Below are 23416 nucleotides of genomic sequence, written 5' to 3'. Positions count from 1 at the left end.
GGGACAGGGTGACACTCATGTTTCGCTTCGTTGGCGTCCTACCACCGACAACAATCGGTACCCGTCGTCGTCGTCGTCAACGTTCGTACTCCGACGCATCCGCTTGAGAGGCACTATCCTGCTCCTATCGGCAGCTAGCGGTGTGTCTCTCTGGGTCTTGGCAGGGATGCAAGGGCTAGTGGCCCAATGAAGCCTCCGTCTCGGACCTGGCGGCACGTCGCCCACGCGGCCGCGCCCCGTCATTGAGATATAATACGACCGTGGGGGCTGATTTGTTTGCTGTGTTCTATTTTTCTTTTCCCGTAGTCTATCATCTTTTTAAGAGAGACAAGATCCCTCCCTTACCTACCTCCCTTGCTCCCCGCCTTGGTGATGCTCGGCACTGAGCCGTCCTGGCGTTGTACCTTACTTTCTCATGCTTTCGTAAGACTCGTGTCACCACTCGCTATTCTAATGCGCTAGTTGACTAGGTTTCCATTGGGGCTCAATGCACCTGTTGCTTTCGTCGCGCCTCAACGGCTGGACACGGGGCATCCTTTTGAAACGACATAGGATGGAAGGTATGTGATTGATATTCATCGCAAAAAAGGCCAGTGATGGCTTCTACAATTACCTCAAAACAAACGAGACGACATCTATCCCGGTTCCAAACGCCCCGACGCCAATATGCTACACGTAACGCCACATGTGACACTAACCGTCCAACGCCCGCGCTTAATCTTCTCGCGTGCAGCGAGCCTCGATCCAGCGCGCCAACTCCACGCTCTTGACATCAACCGTTCTCCAGAAGACGTCGCTGCCCCAGACAACAGGGACGGCCAGCGCCAGGATTCCAACCGCCCACGCCACGAGACGTCCGAGCATGCCCGTCTCGTCCCTCCCTCCGACGAAAGTCCAGATGACTGGCATCCAACGATACGAAAGGACGTCGAGGACGGGTCCGTGGACGAGGTAAAGCGCGTAGCTGATATCGGCGAGGTACTGCGCTAGGGGCGACACGAAGAGGTTTTGCAACATCTTGACTTGCTGCAAGGTGAAGACAATCTGGACCGCGCCGAGTGCGTACCAGGGAAACGAAACCAGGTCGCCGCCCATGGTGAAAAAGGGCTCCATCGTGTTGTGCCAGAGCGGGGACAAGCCTGGGGTAATGTCGGCATGGTGGTTCGGCCACCCGGCTACAAAGAGGGCGAAGACGAGGTTGCCAACGAGGAAAGTCTTGAAGACGCGCGTCGCCATGGCGCTTGATGGCGAGTCAGAGGCGACGGACGCTTCCATGTCAGATGCTTCCTTGTTGTGGGCAGCAGCGGCGGCACGTTCACGGCGAGCCTCTTGGATCAGACCAATCTCGGCGAGACCCATGCCACCGACGAACTCAAAAGCAGCCCAGTGGCCGCACTTGAGGCTGTATATCATGATGGTCAAGACGGACGCCAGGCGCAAGTACGTCTTCATGCGACTCACGCCGGTCAGAACGACGAACAGCAGCAGCGAGTTGGAGAACTCGATGGGGATGGTCCAGAGATGGACATCATAGGGAAGGATCTGGGTGATGTCCCACTGCCAGCTGAATGTGATCCTCCACACGGCGTTTTTCCAATCAACCAACTGCTCCCACAGTGTGGGCAGGGGCTGTCCCATCCAACGCAGGCGGATCATGAGCATGATGATGAAGGTGGAGACGGTGGTGGGAAGAAACAGGCGAAAGCCGCGGCGGAAGACGCTGCTCGAGAGGGTGCGATGCAGTCCATCGTAGTCGCCTTTCCTCGTCTGCTTGAGGGCCTTGAGAGAGAGAACGAAACCCGAGATGACGAAGAAGATGTGAACCATGGGCCGGCCGCAGTAGATGACGCGCAGGAAGGGAAGTTGGAGGGGCGACGACGCGGCGTGGTCGTTCTCCTCGGTGATGCCGTAGGGTTGGGAGTACCAGCCAACGTGCTTTTCCGTAAAGTGACAGAAGAAGACGATCAGAGATGCGACGCCTCGCAGGCCATCGAGCCACGAGGTTGGGTATAAGCGCCGGTGTTTGAAGTCGTTCGGTCGAAGGCGGCGCTGGACGAAGGAAGGCAGCAGGAAGAAGAGGATGGCCGTCAGTCGAGCGAGGAACGACTGCGATTGCGGGGAAGGGTTCGATCCCCCTGGCGACGAAGGCTCGGAATGGGCGTTGGAATTTGACAAGACGGAGTACGAATACGCGTTCGGAGAGAAACGAGCGACGGCCCCGCGAATGGAGCGAACGGCGAGGGAGATCATGGCGATGGCATGCCCTTGGGGGGGTGTTTGGCGGGAATGTATCGAGTATCAATGCAAGTTGTCGGGCGCGGTCGTCGTTGGATGTTTATTTCCCCCTGGCCGGCTGTCGCAGAGAACGAAGTCTTTGTGGCAATCTGTTAATCCAACAAAGAGTGACGGATGGCGTGTGGCTTGAAGTAAAGTTGGGGAGCGACGTGGAAGGATGGAAGCTAGCTGGAGGCGGCGGTCAAGAACGGAGCAGCGCAGTGCAAGCGTGTCGCAAGGGTGGAGCAAGCCAAGAATGGCCGAGGACGGGACAGAACGGCACTGGGCGAGGATGTATGTACGGGGGTGGAAACCAACGACGGCAGAGAGAGCAAAGTCGGGAAAGGAGGGGGGGAGTCAGCTGGGACGCCAGAGCGACGACAGAGTGAGCCAAGAGAGAGGGTTGGTTTCTTTCTTGGCTGGCGGTTCGCAGATGAAGCTAGCGCTGCAGCGGGCAAGGGGGCCGTCGACCAAGAATCGCCAGGTGTGCGGCACAGCACCGTATCCTTCTTGGCAGGTGGTTTAATCGCCTAATCGCGTAATCGCCCAATAAGCGATTGGGTGTGAGAGAGGGTGGCGACGGAATTGGAGAGATTGATGCTATAGCCGGAAGGGAGGACGGGCGGTATGGTGGTGATTGAGTGGGTGGATTGATGGGTCAACGGGCGAGATTTATCGACGCTCAAGCGCAGGCGGGATCGGAATTAATTAGGATATGGGAGGCGAAGATGGGCTCGATGGTCTAGGCAATGGGATGCTGCGCGCGACTGAGTTCTGAGGCTGAGAAACGAATACGCGCCTGTTTGGGGTGGTGGCTGCATCGGATGAGACGAAAGATGACGACGTGTTTGCAAAGTCATGAAAGAGATCACGGAAGAGACGACAAAAGGAAGGGAAGGGTAGATAAGATGGAGAGAGCACGAGCGGAAACAAAACATGAGAAGCAGCAGCGGTATGAGTATGAGTATGAGCATGAGCATGGACGACGAGGCGAGGCGAAGGAAGGGAGTGGACATGGCGATTGCATCACCCCCTTGCTTTCCTCTCCTGCCCTGGGTGCGCCGACGCCTACCTCCTTGCCTTGGATCAATCAATCAATTAGCACAGATTTCCGTACGGATAGATGCTGTCAAATCTCCCCTTCCCTCCTTCCCTCCTTCCCTCCTTACCTCCCTACGGGCGCTGATGACTGGACGGACGCACCTACCCAACAACCACTCGCTCAATTTCCACCTTCCCGAGCACTTCGTATTGCTTGCGCACCTGCTTTGCTCACTTGCTCTTTGTCGCCTGCACTTGCCCTTTGTCAGCACTGCAGCCTTCCCCAGACGTGTGTCTGTCTCGTCTGTCTCCGCCAGCCAGTCTCGACTCGGGTCACGTCGCGACTGCTCCCCCGTTCCCTGCCCATTTCCCATTTCCCATTTCCCAAATCAAGTCCGGGCAGCTCCTGGCCCCCCCTCTTTCCCTCTGCTCGCTCTGCTCTACTCCGCCGCCGGCGCCGATGCTTATTTCCTTTAAAACTGTTATTGGGCGCCCTAGTCCTGGCACCCCGGGGCCTAGGCCCAAAATACCCTTAGCCCCAGTGACAGATGCTCATTGACAGTGTCAAAGGCCAATGTCAATCCGGGAGGTGCCTGCCTGCTACTGACTGCCACGGTGACTTTTGCACACAAACTGCACCATGTTGTATCGTACCCGTATTTGCATCTGCAAGCACCCCACCCCTTCCTCAAGTCCGCTGCCTGGCCTGGTCTGTTTATTTGTTGCAGCGCAGTGGAGAAGCCGCCGCTCTGCAGACAGTTGAATTAGGTACTCATTTGCCCAAGGCCTTGTTTAGAAACGACGCATCTCATTTCGTTCCAGCAGCGCCGGCGTCAATCCCCTTTCATGCCTTGGACCCCGACCGGTTGTCTTGGCGGCCCGCCCAGGAGACAGGATGACACGGCGCACACCCACGCGGACCCAGAGACCCAAACTGCTGCCAGTCCCGGGGCCCCAGACCCCCAGCCAGCCCAGGCCTAAGGCCACAGAGCTCGCACATCGCCATTCCAGACACCTGGTGTTCGAGGATGCCAACCGGGGCGACCCCTAAAAGAGACGTCCCCCGCAACCTCCCCATTTCGAAGTATCGCCAGCCAGCTCCAATCAACCACGGCAGCCTCCCGCATTCCTCAGCAGCCCTTGGCGTCACAGTTTCCCCCAATTCTGTCGCCACGCGGCACATCTGTCTCACCTGCCTCACCGGCATGCCTCACCTGCGCACGAGACGAGGTACCACCCGAGCATTGTAGACAAATCTCCAATCCCGTGCTGACTAAGCCTTCCATGCCAGGAACAGGTGGGTAATTAGTTGATCATCGGTTCCCAGCTCTCGTACCACCCCGTGCCGCAGAAACACCCAATGTCCCTGGCACTGTCGTGGTCAATTGGCCAATGCTACTCCGTACCAGCTCAGCGTATCGTGCGCACGCCACGACGGGATTCCAACGTTTGCGCTGCAGTGTAAGCTGACCGCATAGCATAGGGAGGGTCTGGTCTGGGCCAGCCCACACACCACCTCGTTTCTGGCTCTTAGCAGGGTTGGGGCCCATGGCGATTCAAGATGCACCATCTCAGCCCTACGTTCCTAAAAAAGCCTTTGCTAGCACCCGGACCACATCGTGCCTCGGTGCCGATACCGTTGAGATGCGCCAGCCAAGCGACCACGTCGATGACCGCAAGAGACGGCAAAGTTAATAAATAAATATTGCACAGCGACGACGCCTCCGAATGCTGGCTCGACCTTCACTGCAAGATGCCAGAGCATCTGATTCCCGGTTCTTCACTACCCCAGAATTCCACTCTCCGAAGCGTGCATCCCAAAGAATGCGGAACGCTGTGCCTCGAGCGAGCCCCGCAATCCAAAGGAACAAAATCCATGCATGCCTGTCTCGTGGGGACGTCTTGGAGACGGCATCTGTTTATTTATGGGAATCAACAGGTAATGAAGCCACCGGCCAGCGGGCCAACCCGCCAAGGGCTTGGTTGACGGCTTTGGGTCAGAAAACAGGGGACCACCACTCGTCAGCGCGGACGCAGTTGCACTGCCCAGCGGCATGGGAAGCCGTCTGGTGATAAGCACCCCCAGGGGCAGCCGAGGAATCACTGGCCAAAGAGAAAAGAGAGGCAAGCCTGCTTTTCTCGTGGCTGGACAGAGTGCTGACTTTTTCCACTGCCAAGAAAGCTTGGCACCACAACGGACATCGCCGTCTTCAACCTCGAGGGAACTCGGCCTTGTCGGTGCATCTTGGTGCAGTTGCAGCACACATCACACCGGGCGGCGAGGCGTGGGCGGTGCTGCGCTGCAGTGCGGAATCCATAGTGTTCAGCCGCGCTGTTTCCGGTGCACAACAGAGACGAGGGCCTACATACTCATTTCCATCAACAACAGCCCTGTAATGACCAAATTGTTCAACATCTAGCCCCAAGCCAACCGTTCCGGGCGGTGCCAAAGCCCCGCCACCTAGGCAAAGGTGGGGGAAAACCCGACACAACGCTCTTGACCGGGAATGGCGTCTGCCTAGCCGGGGGGAAACAAGGCGGCTCCCGTAAAACATGCGCATTGCGGCGACCACGGCCAAGAATGAAGTCGCCAGCTTGCAGGCTTTATTGGCTCCTACAAGATTATCACATGTGCCTCAGCCCAGGGGAGATCGACTCATAGCGAATGCGTCCTCATCTCCCCCACCAGCTCTTGAACATTCACCGAAATCCCGGCCTGAGACAGAGTCATCGCTCCAACGGGCACAACACCGGCATGGGGGCGGACTGAGATTTGAGTTACGTCTTCGATGATTGGTCCTCGATCCATCCTTCTGGCCTCATCAGGAACTTCCAAGCCTCGTCCGGCTCCCCAAAGTGGCTCCAATGTCTTTCACAGTGCTTCCCGTTTTTCGTTTTCTTCAGCCTGGCAGAGGGAAAGAGAACGCTCTGCAACACTACTTGCTTCTCTTCTGGGAGGGGGGTTTCCCTTTTTTTTTTTTCCTTTTCCTTTTCCACCCCCGGCGCAAACAGGCAGACTTGCAGGGTGCATTCAGCTGCGCCCTAGCGGCCCCCCAACGATGCAGAAACCGACCAGCCATATCATCCATTATTGGTTCGGCGACGCACGGCAACAGGGGGGCCGTTGGTTCATTGCTTCGCATCTCGTCCAATTGTGTTCCACGTTTTGTCAACATTCGCATGTCTTCATCGTCGTAGACGTCTTGATCCGGTCAAGTCTGCTGCAGATTGGCGTGCCTCGGGAACGAAGCCTTACAGGTCAACAAGACTAGGTAATAGCGGGAAGCATACAGCGCCCCCCGGCAAGACCAAACACTTTTGGATCGTCTTCCAGCGCTGTCGCCTAGCAAGACCCATGGTTTCGTGTGGACCTTCGAAGGCTGACCTCAGCGCCAATATGGGACCTCCCAGATAGTCTTCAGCCCAACCCGAGTCTCAACACCAACTAGCACAGTGCCCCCCGTTGCTTCACCTGCTACCTCTGCGCCTCATAATCCTGAAGAGTACTTTTTACTTTCCAATGTGTACTCTGCCCCGAGCCATGTCTCTCATGCGGCTATGCTGTTCCGGTCTGGCCTTCCGAAGGCTCACATATATGAAGCAAGCAACCCGCCCATCCCTTGTGCTCAATTCTCCTGTCGTATCCCCTCCTCACTATACACATCCTTTACATTCACTCGAAACTTGAACTAGACTGGAATACTTGCCAGCATGTCTCAAGCCGAGGATCAATTCCCCAAGCACCAGCCGCCCCTCACGGAGAGGTTGGCCGCTGTCCGCAAGGTTGTCCAAAAATCCATTTCGCCAATCCCCCAACACCCTGAACCGAGTCCTGGTGCCGCCGCCGAGAAGGTTGAGCCGACAGGTCTGCTTGAAGATGTCAAGAAACTAGGCTTCGATGATTTCGAGACACTGGCCGAATTCCTAGGTTCGGCCGTGGAGGGTCGGATCAACGACAATGAAATGCTCTTGGAGCGCCTGATTGAACTCTTTGCAAAGTTGCCACGCGGCACCGTGAAGGGGAAGAAGCTGGAGTATGGCCTAATCGGCCAACTCTGGAATGGCATTGACCATCCGCCAATGACGACACTGGCCGAGGAGCACAAGTATCGTGCCGCTGACGGCTCCAACAACAACATCTACAACCCGAGCATGGGCGCGGCAGGCACAGCGTATGCCCGGTCGGCCCCACCGGTCGCCTATCAGTCTCCCAACCCGCCGGAGCCCAGTCTCATCTTTGACATGCTCTTCGCTAGAGGGGACGAGTTCAAGCCTCACCCCAACAGGATCTCGAGCGTGCTTTTTTACCTGGCTACCATTATCACGCACGATATCTTCCAGACAGTAAGCCAATTTCGCTGCGAGGCGTCGTGCTACTCGCCTTCACCTAGTGATTATTCACTAACCCGAACTGAATCTTAGGACCCGGTCTCTGGCGTCAACCAGACTTCGTCGTATTTGGATCTTGCTCCCCTGTACGGTCGCAACCAAGAGGAACAGAATGCAATCAGAACGAAATTGGATGGCCGCCTCAAGCCCGACTCATTTTCCTCCAAGAGAGTGCTGGGCTTCCCTCCGGGCGTTGGTGTCCTTTTGATCATGTTCAACCGCTTCCACAACTATATTGTGACACAGCTTGCAAGGTATGATGCTCGGCAGGCCGTCGTTCTGCCTGACCTGCATAAGAATGATGATGCTGACACGATGCAGTATCAATGAAGGGAATCGATTCAACAAGCCGACCGGCGATCCTATCGACGTGACTGTAGAAGATCTAAAGGAGCCAAAGGCGCCTGGCGTCAAAGTCGCAAAGGATTCCCAAGAGTACAAAGACTACGAGTCCGAGAAGAAAAAGTACGACTACTGGTATTCTTGGGTCAAGTATGACAACGACCTATTCCAAACGGCTCGTCTCATCACTTGCGGCCTTTACGTCAGCATTGTCCTTCGTGACTACGTCCGAACCATTTTGAACATGAACCGTTCACCCTCCAGCTGGGCCTTGGACCCCCGCACCAACGAGGGCAAGAGCATCCTCAGGGGAGTGACGCCCGAAGGCACCGGAAACCAAGTGTCGGTTGAGTTCAACCTCATCTACAGGTGGCATTGCACCATCTCTCCCAAGGATGACAAGTGGACCCGAGAGACTTTTGCGAAGGAGCTCAAAAGCTCTGCTGATCCCAACAAGAACGTTTTGGACTTCACTCAGAAAGAATTTGGCCACGCCGTTAGGGATTGGGAGCAACGAATCCCCAACGACCCAGTCCAGCGTGAATTTGCGGACCTCAATCGCAACAAGGATGGCACCTTCAACGAAGCAGACTTGGTCAAGATCTTCCAAGAGTCCGTCGAGGATGTTGCCGGCTCGTACGGCGCCAACCGGATCCCCGAAATCATGAAGCCAATTGAGCTGATGGGCTTGATGAATGCGCGAAAGTGGAATGTCGCTACCCTCAATGAGTTCCGTGACCACTTTGGCCTTACTAGGCACACGACCTTCGAGGACATCAACCCGGACCCTGAGGTCGTCAAGAAGCTCAGATATCTCTATGGAACGCCCGACCAGGTCGAACTGTATCCGGGATTGGTCACCGAGAAGGCCAAGCCGCCAATGGCCCCGGGCAGTGGATTGTGTGGCAACTTCACGATGACCAGGGCTATCCTCTCCGACGCAGTCGCCTTGGTTCGTGGCGATCGGTTCTACACGATCGACTACACGCCCAAGAATCTGACTAACTGGGGGTGAGTTTTCTGCTACCCGGTTCCGAGCGAAAGAATGTGAACAATGCTAACAAAATCCCAGATTTAACCAAGCCAGCTACGATCCCAACGTTGACCAGAGCCACGTCTTTTACAAGCTCGTGTACCGGGCCTTCCCCAATTCTTTCCAGCAGAACAGTGTTTACGCCCATTTCCCCCTGACGGTACCTTCCGAGAATAAGAAGATCCTCGATAGCATTGACAGGTCCTATCTTTATTCCTGGGCGGAGCCGAAGACCAAGCCTAATGTCATTCCCATCTTCTCCCACAAGGCAGTTAGCGAGATCCTGTACAACCAGACTGACTTCAAGGTCATCTGGGGCGAGGCCATCCGGCACCTGGTCGCGCAGCCGGGCAAGGAGTACGCAAAGGACTTCTGCCTGGCGGGCGATGGCAAGGCCAACATGCAGAACCGCACACAAGTCAGAAAGGCTTTGATCTCTGGTCCTTGGGAAAAGGAGGTGTGGAAGTGGTACACAAACATGACGCCAAAGCTGTTCGAACAGAACAGCTTTCAAATCCGCAAGGGCACGAGGGAGGTTGACATTGTTCGTGATGTCATTAACCTGACCAACACGCGTTTCAACGCAGCCTTGTTCTGTCTGCCCATCAAGAACGAGGACTCGCCGTGGGGTGTTTACACCGACCAGGAGTTGTACATGGTCGTGGCCACCCTCTTCCAGTCTGTGTTCCTGGATGCAGACATTGCCAACAGTTTTAAGCTGCGCACGATTGCGCGTGAACTGGGTCAAGGCCTGGGCAACCTCGTGACGCTCATCGTGCAAACGATTTCCAAGGCCGGTTTGATCACGGACATTGTCGCCAAGATCAGGGAGGGAGAGGCATCGCTCCCCACCTTTGGAAACCATCTCATCGAGCGTCTCCTCGCAGACGGCAAGGACCTCGACGAGGTTGTCTGGGGTACCATCATGCCCGTCATTACGGCCAACGTCACGAACCAGTCACAAGTCATGGCGCTGTGCATCGACTACTACCTCGGGGAGGGCAAGGAGCATCTGCCCACGCTGTATGAACTGGCCCATCAGAACAAGCCTGAGGCGGACGAGAAGTTGATGAAGTAGTAAGTGCCAATTGCCCGTTTCAATCCGCCGCGAGCCCTTCTAACCTTGATATAGCATGCTTGAGGGATGCCGGTTGCGCGGCACTGTCGCTGTCTACAGAGAAGCCGTGACCACGCAAGTCGTGACCGACTACGCCCCTTGCTTGTTGGATGAGCAAGATCCCACATCGCGCAAGCCCAGGGTCAACGACGACATCGATGGCACCAAGTACGAGGTCAAGATCCCCAAGGGTCAGCGCGTTCTGTGCAACTTGATGACAGCCGGCCGCGACCCTACCATCTTCGAGGCCCCTGGTGAGGTGCGCCTTGACCGCCCCCTCGAGTCCTATGTCCACTTTGGTCTTGGTCCCCATTGGTGTGCCGGCAAGGAAATCAGCCGTGTCGCACAGACGAGTCTCTTCAAGCAAATCGTCGGTCTCAAGGGTTTGAGGAGGGCCGATCCTACGGGTGGCCGCGGCAAGCTTAAGAACCTCCCTGCCAGCACCTGGAACGGCCAGGTCGGTCTGCCTGTCGAGGGACAGAACGGGGTCGCCCACAAGGACAAGCCGTGGCTGGGCCTCAGGGCGTTCATGACCGCCGACCAAAGCTCGTTCTGGCCTGTGCCGACGACGATGAAGATCGAGTGGGACGAATAAAACGAGTAATGTGACGATCTGAGATGTAATGGTATTAGTGTACGATTGTCGGGTCGACGTGTATCAGAATGACAAGAACTTTAATTTGTTTGAAGCAATATACCTCTCTATTTATAAACATCACACCAACGCCCGCTTAATTTTTGTGCGGGTGACTACATTGCCCGGTAAACTCTCCCATTACTTGGGATATTACTTATTCACCTAATTTATCAATGCCCCTCAATCCTGCCGAGTGTGAATGCAATCCTCTGTTGGCCAAAACTGGCAGATGGCAAGGTTGGTTCTCCTTTTGCAGTCCTTTGATAGGCGATCTGGCACTTGTCCTTGCCAGGCTAGAACGACCTTCACGGGACAGGGAAGAAGAATGTTTGTCTATATGCTCTGCGTGGTTCAACGCCACCCAGCACTTTACCCAAGCACGGACTCGAGCAGCGGATAAAACGCCTCATAGAGCTTGCATCTCTCGTCCAGAACAGTGGCGTTGGACACCGCGACCACAGCCGGCACGTCCCCCACGTCCCCCAGGACAGCGACGTCCAGCGGCGCGTAGGCCGAGCCCACGGCCGGCCACCCCGGCCCGGCGGACGGGTTCTTGACGAACCGCGCGATGGCGCCGCGGAAGTACTCGTAGACGGCCAGGGACTGCGGGGTGAACGGCGCGGTGCTCGGGTCGGAGAAGAGGAGGATGACCTCCGAGCCGTGGAGCTTGCCCAGCCAGGCGTACTCCTCCGGGAAGAAGCTGAGGATGGACGTGTTGAAGTGGTAGCGCCAGGTCGAGATGTTGTTCGAGGCTGCGGTGGAGACGAGGATGGCTTGGGGCTGTGAAGGGAGAGTTGGCTCGTCAGCATGATTAGTCCAGAGGTGCGGGGAGGGGGGCGAAGCTAGTGGAGAAGAAAAAGGGGCTGTACACATGAGAATACGTAGTCGGTAAAGACGGCGGCAGCGAGGTCGAAGTCGGTGGCAAGATGCGGATCGGATCGATAGACGGACAAGATCGCGTCTCGGGCTTCTCCCGGGACGAGAAGAGGCGGTAAGAAGGCGTCCAGGAAGGCCGTCAGGTTGACTTGGTCGTTTACCAGGCCCCGGCCCTCTTCCGCCACGGTCCCGGTCAGGATCGGGACCTTGACAACGTCGCCTTTCCTCCAGAGCTCCCCCGGGTTGCTGAGAACGGTGGCGTTGTCCACTTGCGGGCCGAAAGTGATTCGGTATTCGCGCATGGCATCGATGAGCTTCTGCGCCGGGACGTCTCTCATGCAGTCGAAGCTCTCAGTGGCGTTCCCGCAGCCCACTGCGGCTGATAGCCCTGCCCAGGCCTCGTCGGTCGGGGAGGGGAACGCGAGGATGCCGAAGCTCATCTGTCCGCTGGACATGATTGCCGCGCGGAACGGGGGAGAGGAGTCGTCGGCGTAGGCTTTGAGGTGGTGGTCTACGGAGAAGGAGCCTGCGGACTCGCCCCATATTGTCACCTTCTCCGGGTCTCCTCCGAAGGAGGCGATGTTTTGACTGACCCAGGAGAGGGCCAGGCGTTGGTCATGAAGGCCTAGGTTGCGGTCGGCGGCGGGGATCTCAGGGGCGGAAGGGAAGCCGAAGACTACAGACACCCTGTGAGCGAAGATCTTTCCTCGGGGGGAATGGGTTGTATGTGGAATTTGAAGAATCTATATACCATTGGTACGGTAGTTGAAGGTCACGACGAGGACGTTTTCGTAGGCTGCGAAGGCTGAGAGGTCGGACCTGCCGTGGCCCATCTGCCATCCCCCGCCCGGGATGAAGACGAGGACAGCTAGGCCGGCGTCACGGGTATGGGCTGCTGGCGCGAAGACGTTGATACTTAGGCAGTCCTCGCTTTCGGGCGCTTTCGGGGTGTTGAAGAGGGTATCTAACAGTTCGGGTCTTGGGCCGAGTTCTGTTCGCAAGGGGGATGCGAACATCCACCCCGGTCAGTAACTGTAAAGCAGAGGGGGTCAAAGAAGGGGAGGTGTTGTTTTATGCATACCGTTGATGCCGAAATTCTGCAAGCATGCCGGGCCGAAGCCCGTGGCGTTGAGGGGGTCCGCCCACGGGTTCGGCGGTTCAGGGCGGGAGAAGCGGCGGGGTGGGGCGGCGTAGGGGACTCCGAGGAACTTGTTCACTGTTGATGCCGCGTTTGTGAGGGTGGTTGACAGGCCATTGATCACTCCCGATGATAGAGTGACGGTTGGAGACCTTGGCGTGTACGTGGCCGAAGTGCCCGCAGACAACAACACCAGTTTCTGGACCCTCATGGTTCCTTTTCTTGGAATTATGGTTCCACGTCGAGTGTATGATAATACTACTTGCAAGATGGTGATCGTGTTTTGAGTGTATTTTAGATGGAGCTGCTGGTCAACATCGGTCAAATTCACGGACTCATCCCGCGGCTCACTTTATAAGCGGCTATCAAGCTCTTAAAGGCGCTTCATAGGGCATCAAATTACATGACGTGTAAAGAACTTCCATCGCTCAATAATGACCTTGGCATGGCAAACAACGAGAGACCGCGTCGTTCGGTAATTAGGCAACACCTCAAGATCAGCATGTTCGGCACCATCGTGCTCTCAGTGGCGTTCCGTAAGCACTGTTTGGTCTACGGAGACATCAATGACCGCGTCTTACACGTTCACGTTGGTTTCGGGTAAGATTGCGCCAGATGCCGATGCTTTTGTGACGAGAATACGAAAAACGAAGCCAAGATGTGGCGTGCGGGGGCATGATGACCCGCAAAGGGATTTGAGATCCCGACTAACACGAGATACGAGGCCGAGCCACTAAGGGAGTTCTAGGGGTGACCTTATGTAAATGCCTTGCTGAGGGTAAGCACGGGGTGCGTTGGTTCAATCAGTCGGTTTATACAAGTTCGCAGGTGAGACTGAAGTAACTAAAGTGTGGGGGACACTGGCGCAAAACAGATGGCTTTTTCTCACAACATACTGGGCCGTAGAGAAGAAGGTGAAAAGAAACGAAAACAGATCGAGAGATAAACCAAAACAATACAGATGCTTATGTTTCATACTAAAGTATAATGGCACATTAGCTCGAAGTCCGTCGTGCAGGAGCAACGGCGACGTTGGGCTGCGATAGAAATCCCAGGGCGCCTGATGCTGTTCATGCCATATTGAACTTGGCTTAGACCCTGATATAACTATGACATGCGGGTGCACTTCGAGGACAATACTCAATTCTTCATTTTAGCAACACTACTCTCTAAATTCGACTCCTGTACCCTTCCGGGTGGACACGAACAGACTCATTCGGAATCAAGTTAGAGAACCTGCGAGTTTGTTGTCCCCTATTAGTCGGGACGACTCTGCCGCGGAGCACTTTCCTCATTTGCGAGAGTCGCGACCAGTATTGTCGAGATGACTCGTATGGTTGCCTCTCCCACATTCCACAGATAACCATTTCGGCTTTTGTGATTCCGCTCCACCGCTTGACGTCTTCGGGCATTGCGCTCGATTCATCACAAACCTTGTCAAGCTTCATTTGGTCGGTGAATCGGCCGACAAGCAGCCATTGAAGAATCCGCGCCGAGTTTACGGAGGCTTCAACTGCTGACCAGTACTGCCCTGACCCTTTGAAAGAGATAGAGGCACCGTGACGCACTAGGTAGATGACGGACTGCAGCCTGTCTGCATGAGCTGCTGCCATCAGGGCAGACCCTTCAGGGCAGCCCTCGAAATCGATTCTAGCCTCTACTGAAAGAAGGTTTTCCATTGCCGTCAGGTTTTCTGCAGATGCGGCAAGGCACAGAGGACTCCATGAATCGACTGGCTCAAGGTTCAGTAACATCCTGAGCTTTTCCAAGGGCAGCCTGCGACGGTACATTCGAAAAGCAGTTGTGAGAAATGCACACTCATTAGTTGGGAGAAATCCGTCTGTAACTGTCCAGGGATAAAACCCAGCGTCTAGGATCTGGAAGTCGCCGTTGAGAAATAACGCTGCCAAAGGCTTGTGGCGCAAACCAATATGAATCGCAGACCAACCGCAATTGTTGATGTGGTGAGGGTTAATTCCCATTTTTGTGAACCTCACAAAAAATTCCGCAATCCTGCTGCGTTGTTGCAGGAACATGGAGCCGGTAACAAGATGATGCAAGAGATTCCATCCTTGATGGCCTACTGTATGAATATCCGGGTTTCGATCCAGCAAATTCTGTACCAGGCTGAAATTTCCAACTCTACAAGCTTTCGCTATTGGTGTTATGCCGTTCAAATCTCGGCAGTTTGGGTTGGAGCCGCTTTGGAGTAAAAAGTTGGCGACAGGTGTTGCATTGACATGGCCTATACTAGATGCTATGAGCAGCGGAGTGCTCAAGTTATGATCTCTAGCTTCAATATTGGCGCCGCTTTCGATAAGGAGTTGGGTGGCAGCGAGATCAGCCCGTCGTGCAGCCAAATGCAAAGGCGCCGTCTGCAAATGCATATGGTTTACGGCGAATGTGTGCGTTGCAGAAGTGGTCACGCCAACAAGTTCTCTACAATGAGATCAGACGGTGCTCCCTTTTAGTACATTGACAATGTGGAATCGAGATTGACTTACGCATAGTGTCTTTCGTTCTGTCGGAGATGGGCCAGAAGCATGCGCAATCCCTCTGTGTTACCAATACTAACAGCCGCATTTGCTAGACTCGGTGTTTCGTTAAGCGCGCTCCCGCCATCTGCGAGATACTTCTCAAGCATTGCCTGTAATACTGGGCTCAAGTGAGGCTGGCGAAGCATTGCCTGGATCCCGGATTCGCCTCTCCGAGTATAACAAATAGCTTTGGCGCCCTTTTCCAGAAGCCATTTGACGATGGTCAACTTCCCAAACTCAATGGCAATGGCCAAGGGAGTATAGCTATATGATCCAGGCATGTCCTCCTCTAGGGATACTCTGTGGGGAATGAGCGCCTGACAAGTAGCTAAGTTGCCGGCACGAATAGCTTCATGCAAGGTTTTAGCCATAACGAAAGATCTTTTGCTTGAATATATTTTCTCAAAATCCTGGCAATCACGATGGTTGATTCTGTTCATTCCCTGTGATTGTGTGATACTTTCCTGCGATTTCAGACAATCGATAATGGGCTGATGATTGACTTGGTATGCTAGAAGCAGAGGCGTCGTTCCGTCGAACCTGGCGTTGGTCTCACTGCCCAGTCTCAGCAACGTTTCGACTACTCCCAATTCCTTGTAAAATACAGCAAGATGTAGAGGCAAGCTACCATCAGCTGATGTACTATTTATATTTGCCCCTCGAGAGTGAAGAAGCTCAATGGCGTTGGTGTTTTTACCGATTACAGCAAAATGCAACGGCGTAAGTCCATTGTCTGCTGTGATGTTGAGATTGGGTATCAAGTTTTTGTCCAGAAGATGTCTCAGTGAATCAATGGATTCGGCTGCGGCGAGGTGTAGAACGTTGGCATTCCGATAAAAAGAAGATTTATACCGTACCGTGCAAGTGCTTTGCCAATTGATCTTCCACGTCTGGTTTGAATACGGCTGGAGTTCCGATAGAAATGACACAGCCGTGTGCGCCACCGCCATGTGAACAGCGGTCCACCCATCCCGACATGGAATTGTGGGATCAGCGCCGGCTTTTAGTAGGGTACTCGCCAGCTTAAAGTTTCCGTTCTTGAGGTGGTGTACTAAAGACGGCGGTTGTGGCCAGGCGTTAAGACGAAGGTTTGGGTTTGCACCTTTCTGTACGAGGAGTTTGATAATCTGCTCTCTGAGATGGGGTTGGTCCGCCTTGTCAGAAAGATGAATAAGCCCCAAGCCTGACTTTGGGTTAGTCTCATCTAGTGATGTACTATCCTTCTGTTCTAGAAGCTTTCGAAACAGATCAACCTCACTATCCTGAGTGACAGGTCTTTCACAGGCATGCTCAAGTGTGGAACGCCCTTCTAAGCGTCTACATGGGTCAACGCCTTTTTCTAGCAGCTGTCCCACAACATTCAAGTAGCTGAGATTTACTGCTACCATCATTAATCTGATAGCGCAAGGAGATTCCTGAAGCGTTTCCGAGTAGTTTGTTGCCTCTAGTAAAATACAGAGAGCGTCAGATGTGAGCGGGTAGTCGTCAACATAGTTAGAACGGCTTGCCCACAGATCCGAGAAGTCGTCCATAATTGGCAAAAGTGAGCATCGAAGACGACTTCTCTCGTATATTTCTACCACTCCTAGTCGTTTGAACAACATAATCGTCTGTTCAACAACCTGATTATGATCTTTTACCTTGTATCGCAAAATCGAGGCAAAATACTCCCATAACTTGGAAACATCCTCGGTTTCTGAGTGAAGTATAAGTGGCTGGATGAGAAATTCCAGAACTTCCAGGCCAGACTTGGTGCAACTCCAGTAATTCATGTTCGTCAAATGAAGCTCTGATGGTAATCTGCCATTGGCGCGAAGTTTGTATGCATTGGGAAACAGCTCATTGAGACGAGTAGCCAGAGCCAAAGATGCCTGAGAACCCAAATTGTGCAACGGAGATGTGTTATCATAGTCGGCAGCCCGGATTTGTAAACCCATACGCAGGAGGTGCTCCAAGATCTCTTCAGACCCCCAACTTGCAACCAGGATCAGAATGGGGACCGGACTTTCCCATTCTTTGGGGTCTTGCTCAGACTTTTCCAACAATAACTCGGCATATTCCGTCTCTTCGTTACCAAGTGCAAGCGAGAAAGGTGTGTAGCCTTGACTATCGCGCTTTGAGAGACTGCATCCGGCCTGCAGCAGCATGTCCAGCAGAATCTCAGCATTACTAATAGCTTCATCATACGCATTTGGTAGCCTGAAGTCCATGTTTTTGGTCGGAGAAATAATATGCAAGAGGGTTTTATCGCTTTCGGCATCTGCTATGGCGGGTGCGTTCATCCGCAGATCCTTGAGAACTCTTTGGAGCGCCTTCGGATCGAGATACCGGCAAGCCGCCATTGCCTCCTCATTCAGAGCCTTTTCGCTCATCGTTATGCGTGTGTCCATCATTTGATTGCCAAAAGTTGCAAAGCTCATTCCTGCTTTTAAAGCAGCTTCCCAAGCCAGCCGGCAGAGCTGAAAATGAAAGGGCGATGTGTCGATTGTAGAGTTGAGGAATTTACAAAAGAACTTAAATTGATCGTCATAATTGAGCAGGCTGATTTTTTTGTATTTTATTAATTCAATCCTTCTTTCCATTTCCCAATTGAAGCTGTCCAAATCACATTGTTTAAGAGGTAGGCCACCATCAATCAGGGTTTGAAGTACTGAAAAGTTGTAGCATTGTGTCCATGTACGTATTGCAAGGCAAATAATACATTGGACGGGAGCGACAGCATTTCTGAGAAAGATTTGAATAGTCTGAATGGTAAAACAATCCTCTGAGTCATCTGATGGGTCTGTACTGAGGTACCGATGAAGTTCAGTTGGCATTGTCCAAGACCGGGTATGGCTGAAGTCATCCGCCGGAGTGAAATCAAAGTCGAGTTTTTGATAAATGGCATCGATGGCACACTGGATAGGATACCCAAAATTGCTCCGGATGTTGTGTTCAGTGGTGCTCTCCACCAGATATGAGCAAATTTCTGGCAGGGATAATGTTGCGGCGGAATGCAATGGCCGGAAGCTCTCGTCAGTTATATAGAGTATAAGATCTGTTTTTTTCTTGTCTTCGGGTACATATGGCTTCAAATACAAGAACAACGTGACGGCCCAAGAAGTAAATTGTCCCGACTTGCACGGATTGAAAAGACGCTTTGCTGCGTCAAGTATGTCGTGGTCTTTCCATTCCCCTCTGGCTTGGGGTGCCCAGTTCCGAGCCGCATAGTCGTAAAGTGGATGATCTTTGTTCCTTAGGGTCATGTAGGAAAGTTCTTCTTCTGTTGCAGTTGGGAAGTGATCGAAGCTGTCGAGCTGTAGGTATTCCAGACACCGGAACGCCAGAAGCTTGTTGCACAGAGACTTCGAGATGACGAATATTTTGAGCTCTGAATTTATTAACGTACCGCTTCTGAGAAACTCTTGTACTGAAAAGTGGGAAAATTCGAAAAAGTTTCCATCGTTGGATTTTCGAATCAGACTGCTGCATGGCCTCGAGATAGCATCCTCCCGAATAAGCTCAGATTGCTTTAATACTGATGTTTTTGGCGTAATGGAGAGTACTTCTCTCAGCTGTGCAATGTTGAGTTTTGGATCGGCATAAGAGATAAATAAGAGTGTAAGTTGAACGTGCTTCCGTTGCTTTTTGGGGACGCGTTGCAGGATCCGCATGTATGTTTCGGGGAGATCGGGAGGCAGGCTGCTCAGAGCCTCTCGACACTGCTCGTCTGACATACATTGTCCGAGATGGTCTAGTTGACAAGCAACCCAGCGGAACCTGTAGGTGAGTTTGGTTAGTTAAATTCCAGTCTATGGTCATCCAGAAATGTGGCTAAATACTTACATCCCCTTCGCACCGTTCACGAGTCCTTCAAGAATCTCATCTTTGAGACTAAGGTCTTCGAAGTGCAGTTTCTTGGTCCGAATCCGCTCCTCAATTTGAGAGGTAACATATTCGGTGATGTCCTCAGTATGAGCTTGAATATTAATATTGAGGAAATCATTCTCAACGTCTTGAAGCTGTTCTCGAATATTATCCTCATGACGACTTAGCAGCGCTGTTGATGACGAATCCGAACATTGCGTAATAAGGCAAAGAGCTTCAACAACCTCTTCCGTAGTATCACCGCACTCGTCTAGACCGTCCACTATCAAGAAAACATGATCGAAAGTTTGAATCATTTGAACAATAACTTTAATAAGATCATCCGTTGAAGGGGAACGAGGCAGGCCTTTCTCGGGATGAAGCTCGTCAAAGTAGCCTTCAAGAGTCTGATATGCTTCTTCTTTCTGAATGGCGAGCTGGTAAGCCAACCCCCCAAGTAGGACGATTGGGTTTTGTGTGGCCTCGTTTTTATAATCACAGAAGAAGAAACCGGTGGCAACGTTGCTGGAGCTGCGTGCCAGAGCCTGTTCAATGATTGAGCCTGCAAGCACAGTCTTGCCTGCACCGGGAATACCACTAAGCCATAGCCGCGAGCCGGGGCTTGATAACCATGTATGAAATGGAGGGAGACGATTAAGCCACATGCCAGTCCTTGGATGGCGTAGCTTGACACTCATTTCGTAGCTCTGCTGTGGATTGTGCTTTAGGAAAAATCGTAGAATTCGCCGCCGATCTGCGTCCTCATGAATCCGACTAACAATCTCTCTTGTTTTTTTCACCTCTGCTAAAAGTGTTTCCGTTGCTTTTGACCTGTCTTCTTCCTTGGCCAGGCAACGCAGGAGTGCCTCCATTGAGTTGGCCGTGAGGGCCAGGTTGATGTTTTCCTTGTGGCGGGAGAGATCGGCGAGCATCTCTTTGGTTCTCATAGAAGTGAAAGGCCACATGAGTCTTCGCTTAATTCCACCAGGATTTTCTTCGAACTTTTTCGTCTTTTTGGCGATTTCGGAGAGGACGAAATCGCAGCCTTCGATATGGTACATACGAAAGGCCTTGTTGAACGGCTCATTCTCCACCTCGAGACCAGCTGCCAGCCTCGACAACATATTGACGGCGCCTCCCAGCAAGTTGACCTCCTTGCAAAGATCATTGATCTCCTTCTCAGCGTTTTTTACCGACTTGACGTATTTGAAAAGGCGCAAGAAAACCACATCCGCGAGGGTGACTAACCCCGCGATGCTGGCGGCGATGCTCGCTGGGTCGGCCATGACGAGGAGAATTGGGCAATCAAACCTCCAGGATAAAATGTGTCCTTAGAGAGAATGGTATTTCAGAAGTTCAAAAGAATTCGACTATTACACAATAAAGAGGTCAAGACCGAGTATCATCAAACAATTCACCTGGGCAGTATACCCTGCGTATCTCAGTGTGGATTGAGGCGTTGCGAGCGAGGTACTGAGAAAGAGGAGAGCCATGAATGAACGAAAACGGGCGGCCAATTACTATTTGATACAGTAGCTGGCACGCCACAACGAAAGGGCGAAATCATAGGTATGCAAGTTTGTGCATGTGAAGGGGCGCTGCAGCCTGCAGCCAGGCCCATGGCGTTTTGATGATATCCATGACAGCAGTGTCAAATATTGTTGCATTCTAATACATATCTTATTGGTAGCCTTCTCTGTGGTGTGCCTCGCTTCGGCAGGCTCGCGACAACACATTGGGCTGCGATGCATGAGCTGGCATGTCCGCTAGCAGTATTTGAATAGTACGTACTTTGTGTCAATAACCGCACTTCTGATGATAAGTTGTCATCGGTAGACAGGAAGGATCGTCGGCACCATTCGAAGCGCCCGCACGAAGTTTTATAAAGCTTGCGAAAGCACCTGTCTGTGTATTGTTCTATGTCCGAAAACCAAGTTCTCAAAGCCACTTCTCGAAGATACCGCATCAAGTTGACATGATGTGGATGTACAGTCCAATAATACTCACCAGGCGTTCTCAGTTTTTACACAAAATCTGCCTCATTGCAGTGGCCAGCTCATCACAATCAGTATGCTCGGCACCGATGCAACCCTCAGCGAAGTCATATAAGGCTTCCGGTTGGTTGACAGAGAGGAAATCAGCCGCAGTGCATGCTTTGGGGTTTCGTGTTACTGTAACCCAGGCGTAGGCGTATTGCAAAGTGGGTACCAAAGCTGAGGCAAGTGGCTGTCGTGCGAGGGTACATCAGGAAAAGTGACGCGTGAAGGGGGTTGAGAACCTGACCAACACAAAATATGAGCCGAGCCACCAGAAGGTATTCTAGAGATAACCCTGTTAGTAGCTTCGTACGGACGGCCTACACCATTTTGCTAGAAGGTCGACAACAGGGTATGATTACTCGGGTTACAAGACTTAAAAGCCGTGTGTTAATGAGATTTAGGCCAAAGAAATGGTCATCTATTCATGAATGGACGCATCGTCTCCTCATAACTCGTTAACCACAACACCCTCGCCAGTCCCCGAGAAACCCCAACACTTTATTTCTTCCCACGCTCAACACCAAGCTGTCTTTTCAGACGGACTCGGGGCTATGCGTGATGACGATCGACGGCAGAGGCGGCTTTGAAACGCCGCCAGGAGCCCCGGGCCGCTTGCCAGCCGCGTCTGTCCCGGCTGTAGATCCACAGTCGGTTAACGAGCCGTTCCTGCTAACACTGGCGTCAACGGCAAGCTGCTCCCAATCTTTGACCCAAGCCGTACCTGGTGGAGGCGGGCACGGTTTGTCTTTGTTGGACGGCACCGCGAGTCTCCCGTTACCCGGCGTCAGGCAATCCGGAGTTTCTGCCAATGTGACCTTGATGGCCGTGGATTTGCTCGTCTGCTCGAGTTCAGGCAACGGGGGCAGCGGCTCCGGGATGGGAAGCATAATGCCGAGAGAGTCTGGATGCGGGTATTGCACGACATGCAACGGCTGGAGGTTCTCCACTTTGAGACGCCGGGGGTTGCTGGCTTTGCGGACCAGCCTCGCTCTCGCGGGAGCCGGGACGGTGTGTCTGTGGTTGGCAGGGAAGTAGTAGTAGGTCGGAGGCGTCGGCGCGCGGCTTTCTGGTTCACTTGGGGCTTTGGCTTCCTCCTCCTTGAGATCTTTCTCAAACTCGCTCACGAGACAGGTGACAGTCTTTGGTCGTCCGAAGCAGGGCAGCTCGAAGGGGTGAGATGCGACTTCCAGAGCGAGGATGATGACAGTGGTGCTTATTCTAGGAGGAATTAGTCTGAGGTATGGCCGTATTCAGTGTTAGAAGGGGGGCTGATTTACATTCCCGTGGCAGATACTGCCAGGTTGAGCTCGGTGATTGGGCTTTGCGTCACGAAACCTGGGAAACGTGCTACTGCTGCCGAGGAGAGAATCACAGCCGGGATCCAAAGCAGCAGCGCCAGGCGCGCGACGATGATGGCTCCTGATACAAGAGGCGACTGCAGCGACTGTCTCCTCGCAATCTGGTAGTTACGGAATGAGACAACCATATGCAGCGCCAGATACATGGGAGAAATCATAGACTGACGGAGAGTGTTAGCGAACATTCCAGTGAACAATGGTCACCTAGCGGCGCTTACAGCGAACAAGATGAAGCTTTGACTCAGGCAATCCCGCCTTCCGGTCCTAGAAGGACGAAATTGAAGAGCCGACGTAGCCAGACCGCCCCCAGATGCGAGAAGCATTAGAAACATGAAAATAGCCAGAAGAATAGGTATGGGTTTTGGGGGAGACTTGGTGGAGACATCGCTTCCTGACATGGAAGACTTTGTCTCCAGCGACTCGACAACGCTGACGGTGTCCTCACCTTTGGGAGGGGGAGACATGGCGGAAGGTTGCAGATATCTTCGAACCAAACTCGAGCTGTTGCTTGATATCCAGTCTGTAAAACGTTCTCCAGGACAACTTCATATATCACTAGTTGCCACTATTTGCAGGATGGCTGGTCCAACCCCACGACACACAGCACTCGCTGGTGTGGCGGGCGAGCTTCAAACATTCCGACAATCCGGTGTGAGACAAGCCCAGGGGGTTGGCTAAAAGCTGCATTGAGGATGAACTAAGTCCATTTCGGAACTCACACTGCAGATCAACCTTTTACATTCCTGGTCACGGCTATGGCGACAAGACGTCGGGCTGGTCTGGAGGGCA

At 53.2% G+C, this 23416-nt stretch overlaps 6 protein-coding genes across 6 annotated transcripts; 1 reads left to right on the top strand and 5 right to left on the bottom strand.

Annotated features, from left to right (window-relative positions):
* Positions 1-714: 714 nt before the first annotated feature.
* On the bottom strand, positions 715-2250 carry EsH8_III_000031 (acyltransferase family protein; the record flags this gene model as incomplete). Its single annotated transcript, XM_083261756.1, has 1 exon — positions 715-2250. One exon carries the CDS (start codon positions 2248-2250, stop codon positions 715-717), a length of 1536 nt encoding a protein of 511 aa, XP_083122243.1.
* A 4776-nt stretch (positions 2251-7026) lies between these two features.
* Positions 7027-10791, top strand: EsH8_III_000030 (peroxidase/cytochrome P450 family protein; the record flags this gene model as incomplete). The annotated part of the gene is made up of 5 exons (XM_083261755.1): positions 7027-7659; positions 7738-7958; positions 8026-9057; positions 9119-10156; positions 10212-10791. 5 exons carry the CDS (start codon positions 7027-7029, stop codon positions 10789-10791), a joined length of 3504 nt encoding a protein of 1167 aa, XP_083122242.1.
* Positions 10792-11202: 411 nt separating this feature from the next.
* EsH8_III_000029 (Alpha/Beta hydrolase protein) lies at positions 11203-13058 on the bottom strand (the record flags this gene model as incomplete). Its single annotated transcript, XM_083261754.1, has 4 exons — positions 11203-11613; positions 11703-12385; positions 12461-12700; positions 12791-13058. The coding sequence occupies 4 exons, from the start codon at positions 13056-13058 to the stop codon at positions 11203-11205; spliced, it is 1602 nt and encodes a 533-aa protein (XP_083122241.1).
* A 3902-nt stretch (positions 13059-16960) lies between these two features.
* On the bottom strand, positions 16961-17756 carry EsH8_III_000028 (uncharacterized protein; the record flags this gene model as incomplete). The annotated part of the gene is made up of 2 exons (XM_083261753.1): positions 16961-16969; positions 17025-17756. 2 exons carry the CDS (start codon positions 17754-17756, stop codon positions 16961-16963), a joined length of 741 nt encoding a protein of 246 aa, XP_083122240.1.
* Positions 17757-19205: 1449 nt separating this feature from the next.
* On the bottom strand, positions 19206-20516 carry EsH8_III_000027 (uncharacterized protein; the record flags this gene model as incomplete). Its single annotated transcript, XM_083261752.1, has 1 exon — positions 19206-20516. One exon carries the CDS (start codon positions 20514-20516, stop codon positions 19206-19208), a length of 1311 nt encoding a protein of 436 aa, XP_083122239.1.
* Positions 20517-21802: 1286 nt separating this feature from the next.
* EsH8_III_000026 (uncharacterized protein) lies at positions 21803-23091 on the bottom strand (the record flags this gene model as incomplete). The annotated part of the gene is made up of 3 exons (XM_083261751.1): positions 21803-22502; positions 22547-22788; positions 22846-23091. 3 exons carry the CDS (start codon positions 23089-23091, stop codon positions 21803-21805), a joined length of 1188 nt encoding a protein of 395 aa, XP_083122238.1.
* Positions 23092-23416: the final 325 nt, after the last annotated feature.

The sequence above is a fragment of the Colletotrichum jinshuiense genome, chromosome 3, assembly GCF_051148585.1.
Source record: "Colletotrichum jinshuiense chromosome 3, complete sequence".
NCBI lineage: Eukaryota > Fungi > Ascomycota > Sordariomycetes > Glomerellales > Glomerellaceae > Colletotrichum > Colletotrichum jinshuiense.
The sequence above is the reverse complement of the archived record's forward strand: the minus strand, read 5'-3'. Positions and strand labels throughout refer to the sequence as shown.